This window comes from Bombus vancouverensis, chromosome 11 (genome assembly GCF_051014615.1).
Source record: "Bombus vancouverensis nearcticus chromosome 11, iyBomVanc1_principal, whole genome shotgun sequence".
Taxonomy (NCBI): Eukaryota; Metazoa; Arthropoda; class Insecta; order Hymenoptera; family Apidae; genus Bombus; species Bombus vancouverensis.
The window spans coordinates 12469846-12496696 of record NC_134921.1 but is presented as its reverse complement, the minus strand read 5'-3'; the positions used below and the strand labels follow the sequence as shown (position 1 = coordinate 12496696).

The 26851-nt window shown below is 38.3% G+C and overlaps 2 protein-coding genes across 3 annotated transcripts in view; one reads left to right on the top strand and one right to left on the bottom strand.

The window, feature by feature from the left end:
- LOC117154886 (uncharacterized) overlaps positions 1-26851 on the top strand; it is a 46025-nt gene that overhangs the window by 12759 nt on the left and 6415 nt on the right. The gene's annotated exons all lie outside the window — the stretch shown is intronic.
- Positions 431-26454, bottom strand: PCB (Pyruvate carboxylase). Of its 2 annotated transcripts, XM_033330268.2 has the most exons (14): positions 26298-26454; positions 14983-15511; positions 12879-13198; positions 11909-12059; positions 10509-10720; positions 9434-9636; positions 8917-9178; positions 8447-8765; positions 6854-6904; positions 4832-5299; positions 3998-4387; positions 3477-3912; positions 2872-3268; positions 431-2729 (listed from the first exon to the last, which is right to left on the bottom strand). In XM_033330268.2, exons 2-14 carry the CDS (start codon positions 15113-15115, stop codon positions 2481-2483), a joined length of 3591 nt encoding a protein of 1196 aa, XP_033186159.1. In that variant the 5' UTR covers positions 15116-15511; positions 26298-26454; the 3' UTR covers positions 431-2480. The 2 variants fall into 2 exon arrangements, with proteins under 2 accessions (XP_033186159.1, XP_033186160.1); XM_033330269.2 differs by lacking the exon at positions 6854-6904.

Below are 26851 nucleotides of genomic sequence, written 5' to 3'. Positions count from 1 at the left end.
TGTTGAACGTTGCAACACGATAAGATAAACACGAATATTGTGTAATCTTTAATAGATTCTAATGATCTGAATGTGATAGCACTTGAGATAAACTAGGTAGCCGTGACGAATTATTCAGTTACAGAGATATACTACTTCGAAAATTGGAGTGCAATTGAATTAACGTTAGATCGAGATTTATCTACTTTACGAATAACGTGAAATTAAATTATCTGGACTAAGGTACGATTTAATACTTGTTTAGCGATCAAAGCGGAACTAATTCGTAAGACGATCTTTCGTAAGAGTTTCGTAAGTGAGCCACGAAAGAAAATTCTGCTAAGACGGAAAACACAGATACGATAAAATCCTCGGAGTCCTTTGTAAAAGATTCAACGCAGCTCCGTTTACAAGAGACAGATAGAGGGAACAGCAAGAAAGAATTCACTCGTTTAATCGTAAAAGATTGTGTTGCATTTGCCGGTTTACTTCGTACAAATACAATTACATTCGTTAAAATTTAATATCTACACAAATACACTGCGTACATTTCGTAGACGCACATTGACAAGGAGATTCCAATGATTCAATCCCTTTTTCTTTTTCTATATCAAACGCAATTGTACAACCCTATGAAGTATAAGTCAAAGGAGAAACATTGTCATCCCTTACACATTTACGCATACTGTATAAAGATAATAATATATACAACCATTTTTTGAATTCAGCCTGACCAGAATTCACGGTGACATCCGTCGTGACAACGTAAAATAAAATAAAAATCGATATCACATCTTTGATTCTTTGCAGTGGATTGTTAGTTGCATTCGATGTCTGAAAACGATGCATCAAGCTGAACTAGGAAAAAAGATCTCGATTGTGTATCGATCGACTTATTGTTACCGATTAACGTATGTACAATATTTAATTCTTTGTCTCCCTTTTGAAGCACTATTGCAACTTTTTACAGAAAGAAATATGGAGTTATGCTATTCCATTCTTGAAGAATAGTATTTTCACAAGTGATTCATAGTTATTTAGCTATGATCCGCGTCGACATGACAGAAATTCTAACATTCAGCTAATCTATAGCACAAGAGATTCGTCAAATTCCCTTTCTCGGAACTTTTCCCGACTTAAATCTACAGGAATAGCGTTTCCCAAACCACCTTCGCTCACAAATTAATCACTTTGTACAATCTGGATTCTAGCTCCATCCTGCAAACATTCAATAGATCCTAACACGAATGACTGTTTCCAAGAAACAATTAATTACAGTTCCATCATCGATTTATTTACAATTAGCCTGAAAACCAACATTCTATGAAACATAGTTTGGGAAACGCTGGTGTACTGGCACTTGACATCTTAAGAAGTAAACAAAGTGCAGTTGGTGCAATTTCGACGAGTCCTACTGTATCTTTTTCTCGTCGATGGCAAGAAATAAAGTTATTGAACTTTAACCTTCGATGACGTTTGTTGGCTATTTAAAAATTATTCATAGGCCTTTAATATACGTTTCGTTTTCCGCTTAACATCAAATATGAACACGAAGGAATCGATATTTCAGGCAGCATAGATCAATTCTTGTTGCGCATCCAGTGGCATGGTTGCGTTTAATTAATTGCTTAAAAAATCGATAGACGAGATTCGTAGCTTACGGATTACAAGTTTCGTTGCGAGAACAACTGTTTGTGCATTAAACGTTACATTAAATACTAGAAGATGACCGTCTTGAACAGATGAGCTCGACGAATAATTATACAAACTGCCTCGGCTAACGCGGCTCATCGACAAATCTTCCGCGCCTAATGCATTTATATCAAAGCACGAAGATAATTTTGCAACAAAACTGTCCCCTGCGGCTTATTTGTTCTTACGTATGATTGAAGCTAAATATTTATCAAGTTACGTGTTTGAGACGAGGCACTCTGTATAATAATCGAAAGAAATAAAAAAGATATTCGAGGATGACCATAGACGATGAAAATACATCAATGGGACATTCGCTGCTCTTGTTCTTTGGCAAGAGCAAATGTTCATATACAATTATTTTCTTCGTCAACGAAGAAGAAATGCACCTTTATTTAATTAAACTAACGACCTCGTTCTTTTTTTCCTGTTATTCATCGAGGTAGTCGTGGAAATCTGATATCGATCTTCGCAAAGCGATTTTCTTCCTATCTCCTTCGTTCGTATTTTTAAAGCTTCAAAATATTTGTTCGTGAATCTTACGCTATATCGATATTTTCTGCTACTTACAACGATTAAAACGAAGAGAAATTACCCAAGAAATATACATATAAAAAAGAAGGTACTTTCAAGTTTCAATTATCGATCAAAGATCATCGATTAGAGAATTTACACGAATGATCGTTACCTATGCTTTTGGCGACAACGACGTCCGACTTCGATTAATCGAGCAAAATACACTCTTGTTAGAAAGAAAGTATACAACGACACGAATTCAGAGACGTCTCAGTCTCGAACGATTAAGAGTTCTATTCCAGGGTCAGGACTAAATCGTCTCCTTCTAATCTCATTCCCTGAGTGACGTCCAGCGTCTTGATCTTTCCAGCTTTCGGAGCTTGGACAACCATTTCCATTTTCATAGCTGATAACACGACCAAGGCTGCACCCTTCTCGACCGAATCGCCTACTTTCACCCTGATGTCGATCACGGTGCCAGGCATGGGTGCTCCGACTTGGTTCTTGTCTCCTTTCGCAGCTTTAGGGTGTACGTGAAGCTCCTGTTTAGAAGGAAAATGGTTTAGTTGAAATTTTCAATCCTGACCACGCTTTTTGGTAGTAAGAGGGTACAACGATAACATAATTCAGGACTTAAAGTGTCGAAACGCGATTAAATTCTGAAAAATGTGACGTGAAATTCACCTTAACAGCCTCCTTGTCCTTGATGAACACAGATCTGAGTTGACCGTTCATTTCGAAAAACACCTCGCGTTCTCCATTCGGCGTGAGGTCTTCGGCAATTGCCAGGGTCTTAATGGCCAAGGTTTTACCCCTCTCGATCGTCACGTCGAACTCTTCTCCGACTTTTGCTCCTGTCAAGAAGATCCTCGTCTCTAATCTGTCCACTGGCCCAAATTGCTCCCGGAAGCTCAAGTAATCGTTCGTAACTTGAGGATAGAGAGCAGCTGACATGATGTCTTTGTTCGATACGTGCGGGTAAGTTTCCTTTAGTTCAGATTTCAAGGCCTCGAAATCCAATGGCGGTAAACTTGCACCAGGTCTTCCTTTTACGCGTGGCATGTCTTTTAACACCTTTGACCTGTAAATTACAGTTATAGAATACGTTCGTTAACAAGAAAAAGACAATTTCTCTAACGCGTTTGTAAGGAAGACACAATGCAGCAAACTTTAAGTTGAACCAATCTTTCAGATTAGAAAATTAAATTAGATAAAATCATTTATAGTTTAGTCGGATAATAACTTGTTGATTTACGAAGCGAAAGGGGCGGTATATTAATTTCACGTACCTGAAAGGTTCGGGGAATCCTCCGTGAGGTTCACCAATAGCACCTTGCAGGAATTCTACAACCGATTTGGGGAAAGACAGTTCCTCAGCTTTGTTCAGCACATCGTCAGCCGAAAGTTTATTCTGAACCATAAACTGCGCCAGATCGCCAACTACTTTCGAACTGGGAGTAACTTTGATAATATCTCCGAGCAACAAATTTGCTTCTCTGTAAGCTTTCTTCACATCCTCGAAAAATTCTCCCAAACCGAGGGAATAGGCTTGGAACTGCAAGTTCGTATATTGACCGCCAGGAATCTCGTTCAGGTAGACGTCCGCGTTTCCAGACTTCATAGTGGTCGTGCACTCGAACGGAGCGTATAAGGTTCTAGTCTGTTCCCAATAGGCGGAGTATTCCGAAATATCCCTGAGATCGAGCCGCGTATCCTTCGGGGTTCCTGGAATTTTTCGAATTTTTCTTCTTCGTGGCACTTGGTTTTATTCCGAACAAGAGTCACCATAGTACACTCGTATCTTACTCACCGATAAGAGAGGCGACCACGGCACCCATGGACGGTTGACTCGTCATTCCGGACATACTGTCAACGGCAACGTCAACCACGTCAGCGCCGCTTTCTGCACATGCTAACATCGAGGCCACTCCAGCCCCCGCGGTGTCGTGCGTATGAACATGAATAGGAACATCGGGGTGTTTCTGTCTGATCGCGTCGATCAACATGACAGCGGCTTTCGGTTTCAGAAGGCCAGCCATATCCTTAACCGCCAACACGTGAGTACCAGCCTTTACCAACTCGTCCGCTAAGTCCGTGTAGTATTTCAGATCATACTTTTTCCTGTTTGGATCGCTTACGTCACCCGTGTACGAAATCGCTGCCTCGACGATGCCTCCCGCTTTACCAGCTGCCTCCATACCTGAAATTTCGTTTCGTTACGTACATTTCCATCAGTTTCGTTTAGCGTTTATTTCTATCGAAACACTCCTGCTATTTTATTCAGCGACAGTATACGTTAATCTCTCGAGATTCATCTTACCAAAGAAAGACGTCAATGGTTCCCTCGCTACGTGGCCAGATCCTTTTTCTCAGAATCTTCTCAAAATCTCTACCTCTACACCCGATCTAATTAAACTATCTCACGCGCCTTTTAATTATTGTAAACAGTCATGCAATGACTACGAATGACTATGAATTTTCTAAACATTTGTTCGAGCACCTTGTCAAGGTCCTTATCGAACCCTCGGTCCAGTTATAGACTACGATAAAGCTACTAAGCTATCTGCCATGATATCGTTAAGAAAACGCGTTGTCGTTGACGTATAAACGGATAAATTTCCGAGATTTGTTTCCCTCGACTTACCAAGAATTAGATTCGGCAGATAATTCAATGAATCGAACACCCTGAACACGTCCATTCCAGTCTGTACAGCAAGTTCGCAGAATTTATAAACAACGTTATCGGGATAATTGGTGTAACCGACAGCGTTGGCGCCTCTCAGAAGCATCTGGAAAGGAATGTTCGGTATTGCCTTCCTCATGTCTTCTAATCGTTCCCAGGGACACTCGTGGAGGAACCTAAGAGCAACGTCGAACGTAGCGCCGCCCCAATTCTCCAGGGAATAAAGATTGTTGAACTTATGGGCGACGAATGGAGAGATCGTGAGAAGATCGTGCGACCTGACACGAGTCGCCAGAAGAGACTGATGAGCATCGCGGAACGTGGTGTCCATCAGAAGTAGCCCTTTGTGCTGTCTGACTGCTTTAGCGAACGCTTCTGGGCCTTGCTCCTTGTAAATGTGACGGAAGCCTTTCGGTGGTTCCAATATGTCTGAAAATTTCAGAGAAGTTAGTCGAAGATCGAAAAATTCGGAGGAACTGTAGGAAGCTTTCACATGCGGGTTAGTAAGCTTGCGCGTGCAGTGTCCAAAAAAAAGCGTTAGAATGAGATAAAGGAGAGATTGATCGAAGAGTAAACAAAGGAAAATGTCTCTTGTGAGATTACATAATACAGGATAGACGATGTATAATTGACTCATCTCAAAGTCGCCCCTTATTTTCGAACGATGCATCATCTTTTCTTTCGCTTTAGCAATTGTTTTATGGACGCTCAAGTATGAATGCTCTTAAAAGTAAAGTTCAACAAACTAAATATAATTGAGCAGCTGGAAGGTGCTGTTTGAGAAGCGATAGCGATAGCAATATATCGAATATATGGATAGGAAAAAAATGCGATTGAGGGGAGTTCGACTTTGTATAGTGTCCATAAATGACTTGTATCCAAAAGACTGTCCTTTCTTATCTTGTTTAAAAATTGTTGACAACGAAAATCATTGAGTTTATATACTGTCCACCCTGTATAATAGTTCATGTGTGTGTGCGTATAATGACATTCTTAATTAAAGTATCTCTGACGTAAGTAATAATGTCTTCTGATGTAGATAACCCGTCTAAATGGACGAGTACACTCTTCAAATCTCTCTCATTGATTGCTCTACCTTTGTTTATAACTAAAAACCGATCTACCTCCCTTCTGCACAATTTTAAAATCCATAAAATTATTTTCGACTTAAAGCATCGCTTTAATCTGTATTTTCAGGATTTCTTTTTAAAACATATTACAAAATTCCACTACTATCCCAAATTATATTGCCAATGCTGCTTCCATTTAAATCGCAACACGTGATTGTTGCCCATAAACAAATAATTAAATAAAACGTTGAAACTAAGTAACAAGTGAATTATTAAAATGTATATTTTCGAATGATCTTATTCCAATATTTTGCAAATTATTGCAAATATATAATATGAGATATTTTGCGTTTTCCATTTTCAATTGTACTGTTGGAAAATATACATTTATAGTCACCTTAATTTTTAGATCTACATGAGCAGTTTGAAATTGAAATCATATCTGAGAAACTAAGACACGTGCAAGCTTAACGTTCAATTTCGTTTTCGTTTTTCTTATTTTTTTCTTTTTTTTTTGTGTGTGTGAAATATTGACCGGAAACAATATTGATGACTTCATTTGCAAACCACTCACGTAACGAACAGCTATTTAATTTAGACAAACGTTTTTCCTCTTAACCCAACGAAACCTCTTCCAATCGTACAAACCAAATTCCAATTCCAATTCCAATATTTGTAAATTACGGATTCCAATCGTGTCTGTAATACAATCAACGCAATAAAATAAATAAAATAAGAAGCAACGAAAATGTTTCAATTTTGACAAGCAAATATCGAATTTGTCGTATCTGCCCATTCTTTAGCTCCGTTCGAAAATATCATCTCTGCCCTTCCTTAACCAACTAACCATCTAATTACCAGTTACTTAAAATACGAAACTTAAGAAGATACGATGATACATCTTAAGGCGTACCTGGTGCGTCTGGATCATTGCTCTCTTCTGCAGCTGCAAACTTAGCAAAGTCTAAAAAAAATGGTCAAACAAAAAGATAAAAGCATGCGATAAACAATTAGGAGTAATTACGAGAAATGATTAATCTCTAAAAGTAAAAGTGACGAAGAAAGTTACTGAACGATTTCCTTGAATTGCTGCAAATTAGTGCACACCAAGAAGGAAGTTTTAAATCACAAATATTTCTGTCACATCGATGTCTGTCAAAAGAAAACTCTAAAGCTACGTTATATAAAAGTGGAAACACCATGCCAACAAAGTATGTTATAGAAACAAGAGTTTTTCCGTGGTTTCGTGTGTTGTAAGTATATCCGTGTGAGTATATAGCCCCAATTTTGAGATACACGATAGTATAGCGCGCAACATAAACTATTTGATAGTGTAGATCACCGATCGGTCTTTAATCCAGCAGACAAGCATGAAAAAATATAGAAACAAGAAGGTTGCTTAATTGCGAATACTACGATCACTCTTAGCAACCTAACAAAAATAATAAAAATACGCTTATGTTCTTTTCACGAAATTTACCAATCGTGCAATTTTTCCATTCTATCTTCGTTTACCGCGCGTGGATTCTAACATTAAAAATTATACACTAAATGCTATTGATATTAATTAAAAGAATATATACATATATATTAGGCTGTCTTCAGACTATCAGGATCCCAACTAAAAGGATCAATATGTATCGTCAATACGATATCGTCAATATTTACTGATAAATCGCATTTTCGTTGAGAATCTTGATACAATATCAATGACGATATCATTGATCGTCCAAGGGCATCCTAACAAACAGTACTGGAGTACTCGGTTGCCTATAGTGGCAAAAGGTCAAAGAAACAACCCACATACGAAACAAACGACAAACACCCAATTATCCCCTCACACACAAAAAAGAAATAGAAAAGATTTGCTCCCTTGATTCGCCGTCCCACACCATTGAAAGCGAACTTCTTTGCGCTTTTGCTACTTTAATCGTATCCAATTACGAAATCGAAGTAAGAAGTGATCCTAACAAGGAAAACCCAAGGTGACTGATACACGCCGATTTTGATGAATGTTCGCGCGAATGTTCATTAGATCTACCTAAGAATTTACCCGTGATTCGTCCGTTTGTTATTTATTTAGGTGTTTATAAATCGCAAACGACAAAGGAGGATCTCAAAATATGGTTGAAATAAAAGTTATACCCTGTCTTGAGACTTACGAATATTTCGTGCAAATTTATAGATCTCAAGACACTAACACAGTACTCGTTTCGACCATCTTTCGTATATTTTTCGTCGTTCACGATTTACAAGCACTTACATGGAAGGTCTGGCTCGGATAAAAAGGTCGATAGCACCCTTAAAGTAAGAAACGGGCGCGGTCGAATTACGGCTAAATTGTCCGATGTGGAATTATGGCCAAAAGACAGGTCTTTTAGACTTTGTTCGTCAAAATACAAAGTTTCGTTAAAATCGACGCGTATCAGTCACCGAGGTTTCCCGTGAGTGTCGCGGAAACACGTGATCGGACATCTCGTTGCCAATCAGAGCTTCGATACAATACCTAGAGCGACTTGTGGGATGTGGGGCTTTATCTCGGCTGGTTTCAGCGGCGTCGCCAACGGGGTACTTGGTCCGTTCACCAGAACAGTACCAAGATAATTTAACAGCTTTTGAGCTCGATTCTGGCTCGGTTGGAACTGGAACAACTGCGGATTCTCGTCGATGAAGTACGTGTCAACGTTTCCATTGAGGAACTTTTGGTTTTCCAGCACGTTCAGAAGGAACGGGATGTTCGTTTTCACTCCACGAACTCGGAACTCACGGAGAGCGCGATTCATCTTCGCGCAAGACGATTGCAAGTCTCCTGCGTGAGCTATTACCTGAGAACATGAACGAGATTTCAACGAGTATTTATGGTGTAGCTCCGTGCGATACGATAGAGTTTTCTGACTGCGAAAAGAGCAACAGACAGAGCAACAGGTCTGCTTTCGAATCTATCTGTTCTCAATTATAATTTGTATAGATCTTTACCTTGACGAGAAGCGAATCGTAGTAAGGCGAGATAATTGCACCAGCGAATGCGGACGCGCCATCCAACCGGATACCCATACCTTCTCCAGAACGGAATACTTCGATTCTTCCGGTATCCGGCTGGAAGTTCTTCGCGGGATCTTCCGTTGTGACACGACACTGTATCGCGAAACCTTGTGGAGCGATCTTTTCCTGAGTCATACCTAACTCAGGTAACGTGATACCCTCGGCAATACGGATTTGTGATTGCACCAAATCGATTCTAAGAGAAATAAATTCGTCTTGATCCAACAGAAATCTTAATCGCAAAAGATTATATCTTAAATCTACATGCTTAAATCTATGTGCGAAATTCCCGTGAAAAATTACGAATTGATCGTTAGAACCACTTTGGTAATTCTAGTCTTCTGAATGACAAATTTACCATATTTACGTAAATGCTGCAACCATATGCAAAAATATAATAGACGCTTATGCAAATGTTTTTTCCACGTGTCTTTTGCATCGATATACGTACCCGGTGATCTCTTCGGTAACGGTATGCTCAACTTGCAACCTAGCGTTGACCTCGATGAAGTAGAAATTGCCGGACTCGTCGGCCAAAAATTCCACGGTACCAGCGTTCGAGTAACCAACGTGCTTTGCCAATCTTACAGCGTGTTCTGTCATCTTAGCCCTAACCTTGGGATCTAACATTGGTGCAGGGGCGATCTCAACGACCTGAAATTTTTATCTTAATTAACAGAACGACTCGTTAGAACGCACCGGCCTTCCGACACAACAAAAACTCGCGTTTCGAACGATTTCGCGATACCGTTCCGTTCGTACGATGTTTCACGACGTTAACGAACACGTTGATCTAGAATCGTTCGATTCTTCTCATTTCCCTTTGCATTTTTCTTTCTGTTTTGTCCTTTGAATGCCTATTCCCCGTTTTTTTCTACGTCGTCCTCGTTCTTCGTGCAATACATGGAAACTGTCGAGTACGTAAATGCCATTTAAACGTCTAACAAATCCTTGACACGAAGAAGTAGGAGAATGATTTTTATTCAATCGCCTATTGCGAAATAGTACTCGATTTATCTTCGCGTATAATTAATAATTTAACCGACGTTAACAAACACAAACAGACGTCGATAGTTGCAGAAATACAATTTTGCAACATGTAGTACTGTATCGTTCGAGTGTTCAGAAATTGTATATAGTAATTTATGTAACGTTATAATGTAACGTAATTTTTGCTTTAACTACGTAACGACAGCTTATACAACAGTACAAACGTAATATTGCAAATCATTTTCCTTTCTCGTAACGAAATTCTATCGATACGCATTTCACGATGAACGGAACGATCGTTCGATCAATTTCTCGAAATGAAATATTTTACCAATTTATACGCCATGTTTCTGTAATTTTTAATCCTTCGAAAAGTTTTTCACGAAATTCTTCAAAATTTCAATTCGATCGTTGCTACAAATAACGTGAATAAATTAGCGTGTCTAAAAATACGTGTAATATGGATCAAAGCGAATAAACGATTTTATTAGATGAATGGCCACTGTCTAGAAACGGTTAAATCTTCTTCTACTGACCTTTTGATGGCGACGTTGAACGGAACAATCACGTTCATAAAGATGAACGACATTGCCAGCTTTGTCTCCCAACAATTGCACTTCGATGTGCCTTGGCCTCTCGATGAATTTCTCAATGAACATCGCACCGTTCCCGAAAGCGGCTGCCGCCTCGGAAGAAGCTCGCTCGAACATTTCTCGAACCTCTTCCATGTGTCTCACGACTCTCATTCCTGACCAAGTACAGAAAATAGACTTTATTTCGGAGTTTAGAACTCCGACAACTGAGAGAAATTTTACACAGAATATCACCGACATTCTCGTGAAACGAAAGTATCTCTCTTCTATAGAAGTTTATGCAATTTAATGAAATCGAAAGGATATCTTTACACATTGACAGAAATTACAGGCGTTTTTATCGAATATTTGAAACTTGCAATGGAATTTAATGAAAATTGAAAGCTTTCGAATCAGAATTTCATGGAAATTAATTATCTGCGAAAAGGTATTTGCGTCGAAAACTTGAAATATTTATACCGTTTAAAAGGTTTTTGCTCTACTGTATACTTGAACTAAATTCATATAAGTATATAGTTAACGTTAAATACATTCTTACCAAAAAGGAATAATTTTCCTCGCAGATAAGAATAATGCACTTGCGTTTATACAGATAAGGTAAAAGAGTTACGTACATGTATAATACCTAATCCGTTCTACATTCGTTTCAAGTTGCACGAAATGACTCAATCTTAATTGTACTACGAACATAAATCTTCTCTCGAGGTGACGCTTTTATTGAGCGTTCGTTGTGAATGCTGCTTCGTTCATCTCCGATTCTCATTAAGTAAATAGCATTTGGAATAAAAGTACAATGCATATTCTGTTTTGACTGCTTCCAAGTTGTAAAACGATTCGGATACTTTAACGAATCGAGATTATCGTACGAGCAATTATTTTCAGAACATGTGCAATATCGCGACCATCGAAAATTTTCCAAATATTTTTTCATGTTTTCGCATCAACAATTGCTCGATTCTCGTGAAAAAGGACATTATGGGAACCAGTAGTAGTCAACGAAGTGTAATTAAGTCTGCTCATAAATCATACAGAGGAAAGAAACTGATAAACTTGTTCCACCGAGTGGATTTCACAATGAGTAGTTTTCGTGACGAGTAGACGTCCGCGGGAAAGAAGATGAGAACAAAAAAAAAAGCACCGGAAACACCAGATACGAATGCATTGGACGTTGCGCGTCCAGAGCATCAGCCTACTTTATCGAAACGTCGTTTTTATTTCACGACAGAAAATAACCACGAAACAAGACGCTGTTTTCTAGCCAGGGAAAATTTCATTTGTACGTAGAAATAGCTTAAACGAACGTTTCTATCCGATAAAGCGAAGTTAGTTCGATAAAATCCTACCTCTTCCACCTCCTCCGTAAGCAGCTTTGAATATCACCGGCAGTCCATGTTTCACACAAAATTCCATCGCCTCGTCAGATGTTGTTACTGGTCCGTCTGTTCCCGGAACGATCGGCACTCCAGCCTCTATCGCAGCCTGCCTCGCAGCTACCTAATCATTTTCAAATTTTTATGATTTATGCATAACTGGATAGTGGAATCTAGGAAAGTAGAAAGCCTGGAGAGGCGGTCTGGAAAATTTCCTTGCTAACGAAACGTACTGCGAAGAAGCAGTAAATCGTCCGAGGAATTTCGAAAAGGAAAAGAAAGACAAACAAGACCGAAGATAGGGATACGTGGTAATAAAACAGAAACAGAGAGAAATAGATTAAATAAATAGGCAATTAGTTAACTCAGAGACGATAGTAAGGCAGATGTTGGGTCCCGCGTGCTTCTCTCGGTTTGAAATGATCACGCAGGTTAGGACGAAACGAATGAGAGTAAGGCGTATGGTAGTTCAGTGAAGTAATAGTATAATTGTTCCTGAATTCTACAGCGGTGAGTCGATGTTTCCACTTAGCGTAGGTTTGCAGGTGAATAAATATTCTTTGCTACGCTCTTCTGATACCCTTAGACCAGGGTAGGCGTGCGTTAATCAGCAACGATTAGGGGAGAAATGATTTTGAGATGACAGAGATTCTGGGAAAGGGTCATCGCGACGTTTGCATCGCTTAAACTTAATCTGTAAATTCGTGAGTCGATGCACAACAGCAGATATGATAAGTAGGAATTGTACACGAACTTTTCATTTCTAGGCTGATGAGGTGTAGATTAAATAAATAATAAAGCTAATATAAGTACAATCGACACTGAACCAACGAATGAGTAGAAATGGCAGAGAAAAACGAGTAATAAATTAAAATACCGGGTTACCAAGGGTCGTCGCAATTTTATTAGTATTCCAGAGTTTGATTTTTTTAAGAAATCGTACCTTGTCACCCATTTGTTGAACGACTTTGGGGCTAGGACCGATAAATCTTATTCCAGCGTTGATCACCTCCTGCGCGAAATCCGATCGCTCCGACAGGAAACCATAACCAGGATGAATAGCGTCGACATCGTTCTCTTTCGCGATTTTCAGGATCTCCGGAATATTTAGGTAAGCTTGAACAGGTGGAAGCCCTTTTCCGATCACGTAACCCTCGTCGGCTTTTTGTCTGTGCATTTGCATTTTGTCCTGCTCCGAATAGATGGCCACGGAACGGATGCCCAGTTCGGTACATGCTCGAAACACGCGAATGGCAATTTCTCCTGCAAGAACAATAAATTTATTTTGTTACAGCGGTATTACTCCTCTCTGAAATCTTTATTTCGAATTCTCATTTCGTCCGATCTTCATTAACCCCGCTGAGGACGCACGTGCGATTAAATAGCGTGCACGTGCATCATATTCAAAATTACGAGAATACCGTCGTTTTCGTACACCGATTTAACGCACGGCCTTGTTCCGTAAAATGATGCAACCATCGATGCAGACATTTCATCAAATGTAAGTTCTCATGGAATTTATGAACGTGCTACGAGCATAAAGGTAAAACATTTGACGTTCGAGTCGTAATTCGTAACGTATGAAACACAATTTTCTATCGAGCCACATAGTTTAATAGGATACTTAAATATCCATAGAAGCGTATGTTAATAATTTCTCTAATACGAGTGGCCAGTAAAACAATTTGCACAAACAGGAACCTAACGTTGGAATATTTATAACTTGTTAGCGCGTTTCGCATGGCCTGAAAGATGGCGAAGAAATTATTATCTAAGGAATAACGCGTACTATTTTCTTACATTTGTATGCACGTTTGCGGTAATTCTTCATTTCAAATGCGCATAAATACGTTCATCGGAAAAAATAACGATAAAACCTGATTTTGATAAGATTAGCGCAATATTGCCTGAATCGTGCAACTAGTAAGCGAATTAAATTTCCAGATATAATTATCTTTGAATACACATCGTTTTCTAATCTCGAAACTTGAATCTTTCCTACGACAAACAAAGAGTGTGATACTACGAAGAGAAATATCTCGTTTTTCAAAATATTCATTTTCCATCGCCACAAAGATACGCCATCCTATTGATTGGATATTAACGACGTTCGTTATCAAACGTAGACACAATAATGCTCGCACAGCAATCTCAGTCTCGTGATTTATATAAATACCTCTTTAGGACTCTTCTGCCAAAGAACGCGAACCAAATAGGCACACTCTCTATGTTTAAGACGAATACATGGCGACACCGGTGTCCGCTTCTCGCTCTACATCGCTTCTACAAAATTTCCTAGCATCGTTAATTTATCGCCTACTAGAAATAATCGAAACCGATAATTGCACTGGCAGTGGAACGATATAATAAATGCGAATTGCGATAGAAGAAGAATTAAAGCAGATTGTTTAAACGGCGTCCAATATGTTAATCATTGTTAATCTCGAATTATATAAAGATAAAACGATCTTATTAATAATCCCTGTTTTGCGTTGAATTATGACATCTTTAAATGATTTATCATTAGTGGGTCAATTACGACTCGAGCTAAAGATAGACACGTGAATGGCTTGACTTCGACATTGACGTTGACAATATTTAGACGAATAGATCGGTTCTAGATATTGCGATAGCGATTTATAAAAATTCGATTATATACAAAGGAAAGGTAGCATCGTTTATTTAGTCCAAATATTTTGTATGCGTTCGATCGAATAACCGGAGAAACTTTAATAACGAGCATTGTAATCTTTAATTAGTAATAATATCTCTATTGCCTTGCAGAGTTGCATCAATTTATTGAAATAACGTGGTTAAATCTTTGTTTACCCATCGCTTTCTCGCAATCAGTAATTTCACACCCCTGAACTTTGACATCAATTTTTTAAATGTATTCGTCCCGATCTGAATCATGCTTGGAGAGTCCGATTATTACGAGCTGACGCTACAAAATAAATTACAAAACTAACACCGTGTTATGAACCGCGTTATACGGCTTGAAGCTGGAACAGATGAAACTGTTAGAAACGAAAGAAGGCGAAACTCACCTCGATTGGCGACGAGGACGCTCCGGATTGGTTTGTACTTGATATCGCTAGCGAAACATCTTTTTGCAATTTTATACACTTGCAACACGTTCCTGTGTTTGGTCAGTGCGTATCTAGCACGTGAGGACTGCATTTTTACGATGTAGAGTCGCGTCGGACACTTTCACCAAACGTAGATCAATTTACACTGTTCGATTAGAATCTTCTCTTAATCTTAAGTACCGCGTTAACTTCGTTAAATATCTCGCCTCGATATATCCTTCCAAAGGAACTTTTAACCGCAACAACGCCACTATAGCCTTTGCTGCTAATCTTGAATAATAAAAGAAATATTTCTCTTTCTCTCTCTCTTTCTCTCTCTTGCTCCACGCGGGATTTATCACTCTTTGTTATCTCTTAATCGAACCACACTGTTTCGTATATGTCGCTCCACGCGTCTCGATGTATCACAAAAGTTCGATTGCAACGGCTGGAAGCTGCACCGGCTGGAAGCTTATCGAGAGTCCGGCGTGGAGTGATTGCCAGCTTTCTGAAACAATAGATATTAAAGTTCGCGCGTGATCAAACAAATCCTTGGTATAGCGAGCGGCAGAGTTCAAAACAGTGGGTACTGACGTCATTTCGAGGTACAGTAAGTAAAATTATTATTAAATATTTCGTCGTAAATTGTTACCGATGACGGGGACACCTGGACAGTGTTTGCTTTTAACGTTAAATCATCGAGTGCTATCCCCTAATTGTTAGTCGTTCACTGTTAATCATGCGAGATTGATTTTTTAAGAACAGACTTTTCTCTGCTAGGTGTTTACTTGTCAAGGAACGATTTCATACAAGTGCAATCGATACAAAAAATAGAAAATTGATGAGAATGGTGGGGGATAAGATTAATCGGAAAGGATCAAACGTAAGAAAAACCTGAAATTATTTTACAAACTTCACCGCACGATGTTCTGATGCACTTTGCGCGTCGATCATAACGAAACATCGTGAGTCAGACAGTTTCTTAAACCATAGGTCGATGCCAAGCAAAACGTATACAGAAAATATTTTCTACTGGAAACGATCGCTTGACTTTCGGATCAAGTACGATAATGGAACAAATGAGTTTATTATTAGAATAACATTAGACGCGTACTTTGAATCGGCGATTCTCAGCCTCGGTCGTCAACGCCGTTACACGATACGCTCCTCTCATAAATAAAGCCCGGTTAAAGTCTCCTTCTGAATGTGTGGCCTTGTTGTATGTAAACCGCCACGAGTATAACGATGAATAAATTAAAACGACGAATTCGTTCTAACCATCGAAACGATGAAACGAACACAGATTTACGATATAGTATGTATACATTTTCAATGTTTTGCTTTTGACGAATCAATTAAGGCCGAACAACTTGGGATTTTGTTTTGGACTATTTTTAAAATCGTTACAGTGACTCTTTGATCATTCCGATGCTAAATATATTCCGTAGTAGAAGATATTTTAAAAATAGCCTAACTACGTGAATGTTTCGTGTCGAGTTAATGTTTATGAAAGAACATTATATTCTGCCTAAACCACTTGTTTCCAATCAATCAGAAAATATCGCCGTGTAATCGAACAGCGATTGAGAATTGTGTAATCGATTGTGCAATCCCTTCGACGACCTTGTCTGGATTTCCATAAATGGCAACCAGTCCCCGAGATCCGATTTCAAAGTCAGAGATCACCGATCACGACACGTCCATATTTTTTAATACCTTGACATTGTAAATGCTCCACTTATTTTGACCCAGATACTCTTGTTACGTTCGTTTAACCAAAAGTCAACGCGAAAGCTCTTAATAGGGAGACCCGACGAACCAATTAAAACACAATTTGTATGAAGATTAGAGATGCGATTGAGTCGTTTTGTTCGACGAAACAGAATGATATTTCTGCCGTAAATCTGAAACGCAAATTTTCCAGACGAGTCGGATATTCTCCGTTTCGTCTGAATTCGCACACGTCAGAGAACATTTAAATTTAATACACACGTGCGAAGAAACTACGAAGCAGCATTGATTCGTTCAATTGCACAGTGAATCGTGTGCGTGAAAAGATCGCTGCATCTCTTCCTCTCGACTTTCTTTATGTTCCACCGAAATGGGGTTGTTCGCGTGATAAATGAAAAAAATATTTAAGAAGCTAAGAAGATAAACGTCAACGATGAAACGATAAAAGAACAAATGAATCGCGTCTTACGATCCTCCCGAGAAAGAATCGATGCCAGTTGATTCTAATGCCAATTTTTATCGTTCTTTGACATCGTGCGTTTTCCAGAACGCATTTCTTGCGTAACGCGTAGACTATGAACCTCAGACGAGACAGTAATTTGCAAACGTAACGCACTCGATACACGCATAAATTCATGCGTTCTCTGGCTAAAAAAATAATCACGAACCTATCAGTCTTAATTGGAAATAGCAAATGTAAAACGTTTGAAACTTTTTATCCGATTAATCCTTCTGCTCAGCTTTGTAAACATTTGCACAACTATTATTTACATCGAATGACTGACAACTATAATTACTTACGTTTCACGAACGATGTATAAATACTTCGAAGATATCACTTTATTTTCTATCGAATCATGGAACAACATCGAATAAAATATCAACAGATAAATTGGACATTGTCGAACATTAAAGCTAAAGCGAGTGCGTCAAATGCTGTATGTCGCTGGACAGGACACTGTACAGACTACAAACGCGATTCTACAAAGTTCTACGCAAATTGGTCCGGATAGACTTTATCGCGAAAAGAAATGGTTCGCTACTCAACATTTGACTCAGGTAAAAGGGTGCGTGCGCATTCAATTTTAGAAAGGATCGTCTCCAACGTGTGTCGATATATGTGTGCGTGTGCGTGTGCGTAGAACATATCGTATTAGACGTAAAAACGTACCATGGTCCCTTCAGCCTTTTGCGCAGAGGGGATGCTATTGAATGTTATCCCTCATTCTCGATACTATATATGGAAGAGTGGACGAAGGAAGAAGATGGATGCTTTTGATCGTGTTTACTTTATATCGTACTTATGGAATTATATTCTACATATTCATAAGAACGTAACTGGATCGCTGATTCTATAAAAGAATGTTGACATATCGTTGATTGAGTAGGTAGGTAACATTAAAGTATAATTTTAAGCACGTATATAAGAGCCACTTCACGACAGGGAAGAACAGGGAAGACAGGGAGAACAAAAGCCAAAGAAGGATAAGCGTTAGATATAAATAAGAGATGTAAACCGAAAGTCGTCCAAAGCCAAAAGACACGGACTAAAAATAAATAAATAAAATAAGAGCCGCTTCGTTCGTTGAAACAGAAAGTCTTATCTCTGAATGATATTATAATTCTTGAATTATTATGAATCATAGTTGACAATGCAGAAATAAAGTCACAAACTTCTGCCAGAATTCAACGGCGTTCTAAATAGAACAGTCTTGTAACATAATGTCCCCCCGTTCGCCAGGAAAATTAAAATAATGATTCGTGTCATTGACATGTATAAAGATGCCATATTGCCAGTGTTCAGTTTGAAGGGTTACATAAACGATCAATAAAATATTCTATACAAATAATTAATATCAAAACTTTGCCCATTTCGTAGCTATTTCGTACCTTCCTCGGCATTCTCGTTCCTATTTAGACATATTTACTTATAAATGTATGTACGTCTGTTGGTTGTATAGAAGCTGTTTAAAAAACACATTAACGTTCGATCTCTATGAATGTGCGGATCGATGAGTCGGACACGTCGTATTGCCAAGATTTACATATGCATATAGGAGATACTAAACGACAATATAAGAGCTCTTCGACCTTGCGCAAAATCAGAAGGAAATACTCAAAATAAGTATCTTATGTAACTACCGCGGCAGCGATTTAAATTTCATTCGACAGAAACTCGTTGTCTCCGGTTTTTATGCTTTTCGCGTTCCTCTTGCTCCCCGATAGAGGCAAAGGCAGAAATGCGCCGCTTGATTTATTTAAAAGTTGGAAACCGAGAATTAGAAACAGAGATGATCGTTACCTCTTCTATTTCCCATTCGACTTAGCTTCTTCTGTCGCTATTAATGCGATGACGGAGACGTAATAAAGTAGCACAATGATGCACGTTACTAAAAGAATCCTGGGAAACTATATTTCATGCTGTACAACCGTAAGACGATTTGCGAGTCGCGTTAGATAATCTCTCGCAACGATATCTGTTTCTATTATTTTTTCTTACAATTCACGTACATCGCTATATCAATTTACTACGACGATTAATAAATATCGAACATGTAATTTTCATAGTAATCTCTGATGATTGTAGTTTTTTTTTTTGTAGTAACAAATACGTCAAGATACAAAGAGAAAGTTGTATTATTGTACGAACGAAGCCATTCAAGCGCGTTGTTAATCGACCTTGAACGTAATATTCTGTCCAACACATTAAATTGACGCGTGTCATAGAATAGGCTTTATCATTATTGGTTTCTCCCTTTCGAAACAGCTTCAAATTTCGCTTCAATGTCTATTCAATACTTGTACAGTAACGTATTTGCATTTTAATTTTTATCTTACGATAATCGAAGTAAAAATAAATTTCCTTCGTCGTTCGAACGAGCTTTCCGTAGACAATGTAATACTATTACGTTGCTGATACCCTTAAGCTATTCGTATTTATAAATAATATAAATATTATATTCGTATAAATAATTCTTTGAATTGTTACAAAACCCATTGATCTGTGAACATATTTAAGAAAAAATGAAATTTATCTGGTGTTTTAAAATCTAAAGTTACTCGCGTGTACCCGTTGCCGCGATGGCTGTACACAATCTCCGTCTATGTGTTTATTGGTCAATGACCATTCAATAAGTCGTCAATTTAATATTTGTTGAACACGTCACACTGAAATTTAAGAGCCGTTTTCGTTTTACATATGGTATCTATCGCGAGAAACAGCGTTTTAAATGTTTATTTTTTAAATTCTATCGATTTTCTTCGCTACTTTATTTTTATCGTTACACATTGTGTTATTAATAACTTCCTTGAGAAGTTGTTTACGAAATATATACTTCATTTATCAAGCTTTCTAGCTCTAGGAATTTCACTCCGCTTCAGAATTTGTCGAATATGCCTCTAACGTACATCAGTGTGACTGCTTTTTTTGGAACGATCGATTAGATAACAGCGAGTAAAATCCATTCTTGAAATACCTCGAGATTAGTGTAGCACGTGCCTTCTGGAAAACAACTTCAATAAAGTTGTGCGAACAACTTCAATAGACCTACAAACCATAAAACTACTTTGTGCGTTTGTCACGCAGTTGCAAAACATCCGCTGGATAATCTACCGAACTACTGACCTTTCAACCTCGTTGCACACACAATTTTTTATTCCCAACTCTGTCAATATAGGTACTAATGTCATATGGCATATAATTAAAATAATATTTATAATTTCAAACGATCTATAGATTTTCTATTCACGTCCATTCACGTCACTCGTAATAATTTTGTTTCGCATGGTTGATCGAAATAGAATCTTTGATCAATTTTTAAATGAAAACAATTGAAACGTTCATTCGTTGATTACCGTCCGCGTCTTATAAAGCAGCAAAATTTCGAAATATTTCCATTTAATTCCCATCGTTTCCACATATTTTGATAGCGATATATGTTGTTTGCGTTACTACAGCGTTGCTATTTTTGAGACAATCTGTCGTTTATCGGTATTCGTAATATGGAAAATGTAGAGATTACAATGCGTACTTGTTTCCTTTAGATTAAAGGAGTAATTTTCCGTAAGACCGAATGAATGGTAAAAATTGTATAATTTTATCAGATATATCAAATGTATTAGCATTAAACGTTAGGTCGAATACATGCAGGAAAGGTGTCATGTTCTAAAGAAATAGACCATAATTGACACTAATCGTGTCGCTCAGAGTATCTGGTAATCTTTGTTGTGCTGGCTAATCAAGTCAAATATACGTCCTTGTGGTTTAATCGGAAGTGAAATTTAAATGGATATCTATGCGATACACGTCGCTGTCCAAAACATTATGTCGTCAAAGTCGTTATTTGCTCAACCATATCAAATTCACTGGAAAGATCGAACGATACAAATTATTGGCAAAATATACAACTAGGATAAATTAAATATAAGTGCAACTGCTGGCAAACATCAAAGTACGAAAGTGAAAACCACATGTCGCGATTTTTTTCAAAATGAACAAAAAACAATTATCTGTTTGGTCTTCTATTCCTATACGTTGGTCTTCCTTATCTACATCGAAGACTTCTGCGTCATTGATATGACTTCTTAATTAGTCTATCCCTATTTTCCATGTTATAGGACTTCATCAAATTAAACTCGTTAAACGTTGCTAAGATTGTATTTCAACTAAACTAGTCGCGGTACGTCATTGTGTTGCGATGTGAATATCTATATATATATACTAGCGAGAAATAATGAAATAATTGCAAATATCGATCCCGCAACAGCGTAATGTCAGAAACAGTTGAGCCGCGAGTCATATACAGGGTGGTTGGTAACTGGTGGTACAAGCGGAAAGGGGGTGATTCTACGTGAAAAAAGAAGACGGAAATATGAAATAAAAATTTAAAAAAATTTTTTTTTAATTTTTTTAAAAATCTACAGTGAGATCCGTTATAACGAGACGTGATAAAGTGCACGCATACCGAGCGAAAATTCAAAGTCGATTTTCTCGAAAACAAAGCCTCGAACGAAAAATTTTTATTCTATATTTTCGACTTCTTTTTTCGCGTAGAATCACCCCCTTTCCACTTGTACCACTAGTTACCAACCACCCTGTAGATTTACCAGACATCATTGAACAATGTTTATCATTTTGTTCCGTGCCATTTCAGGAGAAATTTTATTCCTCGATGAAGCAACGAATAGTAATAATAATATTATTATTATTGAAACACGGTGTACGATTGTTTTACAACTGGGAGATGAAACACATTGCAGTATACAACATAGTACAATAGGAAGTACGATGAACTTTGCGATTGCACGAAGTGGCACACAATGTAAAACAAAGTTTAATTTCACCTATTACTGAAACTAATTCTACTGCACAAAGTGGAAATTTGCATCAGCACAGTGATTCCTTTACGAAGCGAAGGAAAATATAATGGCGAAAAATATTACAAATTAAAAATCTGTTTGCATCGGAGAATAGCTACGTCTTTCGCGTAAAAAACATTTCATAAGTAATCGAAATAAGGAGAGAAGCATGTAAATGTCCTGCGATAATGATATTACGCACATATAATATATTATAATTAAACTCAAGGTTTAACTCCAGTAATTTGAATTAATGTACTTAATTAAGGTGTTAAAGCTGAGCTACTATTTCGCAACAAAACACGTTGGTGCGTGTAACATCCAAAGTTCGTTATTTATCTTTTCCCTCCTTACAACGTAAGCCGGGGCAAGATCGTGCGAGATCTCATGTATTAAAAATATAGATATACAGAATTTGGAAAAATACTGATATCGTTTGATATAATCGTACGATTAAATTTAGACTGAGTTAATTAAGACTTTGTTAAGACTGAGTTAAATTTAGACTTTGTTAGAAAACAAACAACGATTCGTACGAATCTATTCAACGAACGTTGTACACTACGATCCTTTCGTAATCGTTAGACCATAAATGTCTATGCGAATTCATAATTTATAATCATGGCTAAAAAGGTGGAAGCTAAATTCATCCTTTTCATTCGATTTTTTCACTCGTTAAATATTATGACGAATCTTATGGTTCACATCGTAACGCTTATCGTTCTTATCGCCTCGCGACTGCGTTTGTGAGTCCAACGGCGATTCGATGCTGCAAAATGATATCGATTTTTAAGATTAAAAACACTGATCCGTCAGTATTAAAAGTGGCCAGATGAAAACTAAGCAGACCGACTATACGAAAGAGTTATATTAAAGAGCGGGGTGATCGTAGCTAACGATTTCAACGTTGGTCCGAAAAAGGGGCGTCAACTGAATCGATATTTCTAGCAGGCAAGTAGGGAGGTAGGAACGTTAACCGACTGTTGAGGGAGCACGTAAACGTTCCTCCTTGAGGACTGTCTCGTTCGTTTTGGCACAGTTTGAACATCCTATACGATATATCGTCAGGATTATCTAGTTCACAGCGATATAGTGCATTATATCGGAGAAGGTAACCGTCAAATTGGACCCAGTGAAAACTTGTTTCTTTGAGAAAGGGAACGATGACTCGTGTATTGGAATTGTCGTGGATTATTCTTTGGACGTTGCTACGCAACCTTCGTGTGTATTCGGCCAGTGAATACGCGTTAATGTACGTGTGTGCTAATGTGTATATATGTTTAAAAGTACCAGAATCGTTGTTAGCTTCTTGTTGACCGAAGCTGACAGATTGTGTTGGTCAGTTATTTCGTAAAGACGACCCAAGAAGTAACGCGACTTTTACCAAACTCATAGACCTGTACATTTAAATCATCCACTAGAAGGCTCGTCGTTACCAATAACAGATTTTTTTACGATAAAGCACACAATTCGTCGACGTAATATTCGTGAAACGTTTATGGAAGATTGTACGAAAAAAAAAAAAGAAAAAACGCGCTGGTCACAAGAGAATAAATAGAACGACGGACAATGCGCAAAGCGGGGAGAAGAGGAAGACTGCGGAAAATGATGCGTCTCGTTTGATTGGCGCCTGCACACGCGCTCTGTAATTACACGTGCTCTAGTCGTCGTATTCATACGCATACTGCGTCAATTAACACACTTGTGCGTATTTGTCGCACGAATTGCAGGTGTATCAGAGATGCAGCCGCGATACATCAATGTTTAACCAACGCGATTAAACGTCAGTGAATGTAATTAACGATTTTACGTTGCCAAATATACGATATAAACGTAATAAGACATGTACCGAGGGAAAATTTCAGTAAAAACGTCTCGAAGGCTACTGGGAAAAATTTTGACTCGAAAAGGAACAAACGCGTAAACTAATGAAACGCCAGACGAAGTGTATGTTTGTACACGCGTTATTAATCTTCTTGTATTCGCGTTGTTGGTACGTAATTGTCATTCACCGATCGATATTTGTCATTGGTCTCATTGAGAAAACAAGCAATTTGTTATCGGAGGAATGATACGTCTGATTATCTAACCGTAGTTACGCATAGGGTGAATTAACTTCTACGTAGAGACTTGAAAAATCTAAATCTTCAGCCTCGATCAACGAACTGTGTGTTACGATTATCTTAAGAATTACCAAATTATCAAATTACGACTCTCGTTAAAGTGAAGTAATACAATTTGTAGTACATACCATAGGTTTTTTTCTCTAATCAAGCAACAACTATATTGCAGCCATTGATTCATTAAATAATTGCTTTCATTCATCGGCATACTTGAATGCAGAAATTCCACGGATAGATGTGATACAAGTATAAGATAAGGAAAGTTGAAGATATAAAAAGATAGAAAGAGCTAGCAGTTTCTATTATTCGCTTTCATCTTCGTTGGTATGAATCAAAAACAGTTGACCTAATCATCGTGCAATATTGTTTACGTTTCAAGCGCCACTAGATATGTAACGTTACATTTTCGCTAGCTATTTACTAGCGCTTCTAATATATCAGTCGAATTCTGTAACCGATACGGGAAAAATATATGGACGGAGTGGAAAAAGGACTGCATACATGAACACATTTAAACAACATGCATTGCAAATTCTGCGCACATTGGCGTCGATATATAAATATTTATGAATTGATACTTCCGAATAGAAATTTAAAAACGTAATTTAAGGAATGATATTCGTGTGTGGACGTCAATTACAACGTCAACTCTAGTGTGCTATACCGAAATTAACCTTATAATTGCTCTCTTTAATGTTGCAAAGAAAATATATAAAAGAATTAGAATAAATAAAACGACGTGAATGATGTGTATCAGAAAAAAGCACCGAGAATTTCAATTCCCGGGAAAACCCTGTAATAAATTTCGAATGACTGTATTAATTAAACTTATATTGTCATAAAAAGTTAGTTTCTCGTCTGTACAGATTAATTGCAAGATTAAAGCAATTCGATAAGCGTACGAAAACCAAATCTCTCTTCTGTAAAGGGGAGATCGTATCGCTGAAGAGTTATTCTGTACATAATATTTTCCTATATGAAGGCAAGAAATGAAGTTACGTAATAAAAAATTATTTTATCAGATCAAAGAATTGTACGCTCCCATTCACTCACGAGCAGCTTCGATCGCTTTAATTCCGTTAACTCGTAACGATACTAGTTGCCAAATTTACGATTAAAGTAGAGATAATCGCTTGCAATATTAATCTTTCAGCTCGTTGACATCGGAATTCTAATTATAAAGAGATTTTGGTTGTTTGAAGTTGTTCGTAATAATAAAAATATCTAACTATAGAAACAGAAAGGCAAGAAAAAATTGATTTTCCAAATCTGAAAGAGCATGTCCACGCTCGAGCAATCAACGCGGAATCTCGTGATCTTCGACCCTGCATCGAGACCTCGTTGATCGACCATGACGATTCACCGAATTATTACATAAACGTCCTAAACCGTCATTCGGGGTAGATCATATGGCCAGAACGTTCGTAAATGTTCGTTTCGACGACTCTTTGACGTTCGATTCTAACGAGTTTGTCACCGACGCAAGAATTACACAACACGTTATCCCTTCTTATTCTCACTGTGCATTAAAGAAAAAAAAACGCACGAAACAGAGACCCCTCGATGGTGCATTCGACGTTGGTCGATTTCGAATTGTTGCCAGGATTTGTGCATCTATGTTTACCCGAGACGGGCGTGTTGTAATCGCGGATGCGCCAATTTGAATTCGGTCGAAAGTGGTGTACGAATAAAAATGCCAAAAATGTTGGTACACGCGCGGCCAATCGGCGCATCTCGAACCACAGACTCTCGAATCGAGAGCAGCGAACCGCGGCACGATAACTCGCGTGGGTCAATTTCGTTGTTGGCGCAGACCGCGAAACTCAGCACGCACGCAAATCTCAAGCAAAGCACACACACGCGTTGTTTCGGCACTGCAATCGTGACAGCCAAGGGATTTCAGGTTTCTGGGCCAGCTTCACTCGATCATTTGCCGGCGACCATGAATTGTCAATAATTCATTGCCGCACCGGGAAATACTGTGCACGGAAAGATCGAACGCGACGCAAACGATCGGAAGACGTAACACGGTGAAACAGACGAAAACACGTCGAATCTCATTCAATAATTCGGTGTACTTACGGTGTTGCACGCCGGGGACAAGGTAGGCCAGACCCCGTCCGGCTGAAGTCTAAGCCGCAGTGAAATCTTGAAGCACGTCGAACTGTTCTCGCTGGTACACGCGTTCGACCTCTATGGAAATAGACAGGCGCGATTGGTATACCAACCTGCGCCTGCTCGTACCGTGATGCGCGTTTCTACGGACGACCGACGGTGTCGCCAGCTAGCGGTTACGCCGACCGAGGAATAACCTTATCACAAGTTGGACATATTGTTTGATAGTGTATCGTGCGAGTTTACTGGCTACAGAATAATATTTTTGTTTGGTGATGTGTTCTGAAACGATTCGAGTCGTTTTGAACATGTACACACAGTGAAACGAAGAGTTCGGACATGATTTGAAGCTTCTGAAAGTCTCGATGAGCGTTGAATCTTGAGGCCTCGCCGGGGCTTCGGTCTCTAAAGTTTCGATAAGTTTCGAAAGTCGCGATAGATTTTGTAAATTTTAAAAATCATGAGTCTTGGCGAATTTTTAAATCTCTCGAATCGTATCGAAGTTGAGATTCAAACTCTCG

Coding starts and splice junctions, on each gene's coding strand:
- PCB (XM_033330268.2), bottom strand. CDS start 15,115: ATGCAGTCCTCACGTGCTAGATACGCACTGACCAAACACAGGAACGTG. Junction 13,199..14,982: donor CGTCCTCGTCGCCAATCGAG/GTGAGTTTCGCC, acceptor TTGTTCTTGCAG/GAGAAATTGCCATTCGCGTG. Junction 3,269..3,476: donor GGATTCCCCGAACCTTTCAG/GTACGTGAAATT, acceptor TGTAATTTACAG/GTCAAAGGTGTTAAAAGACA.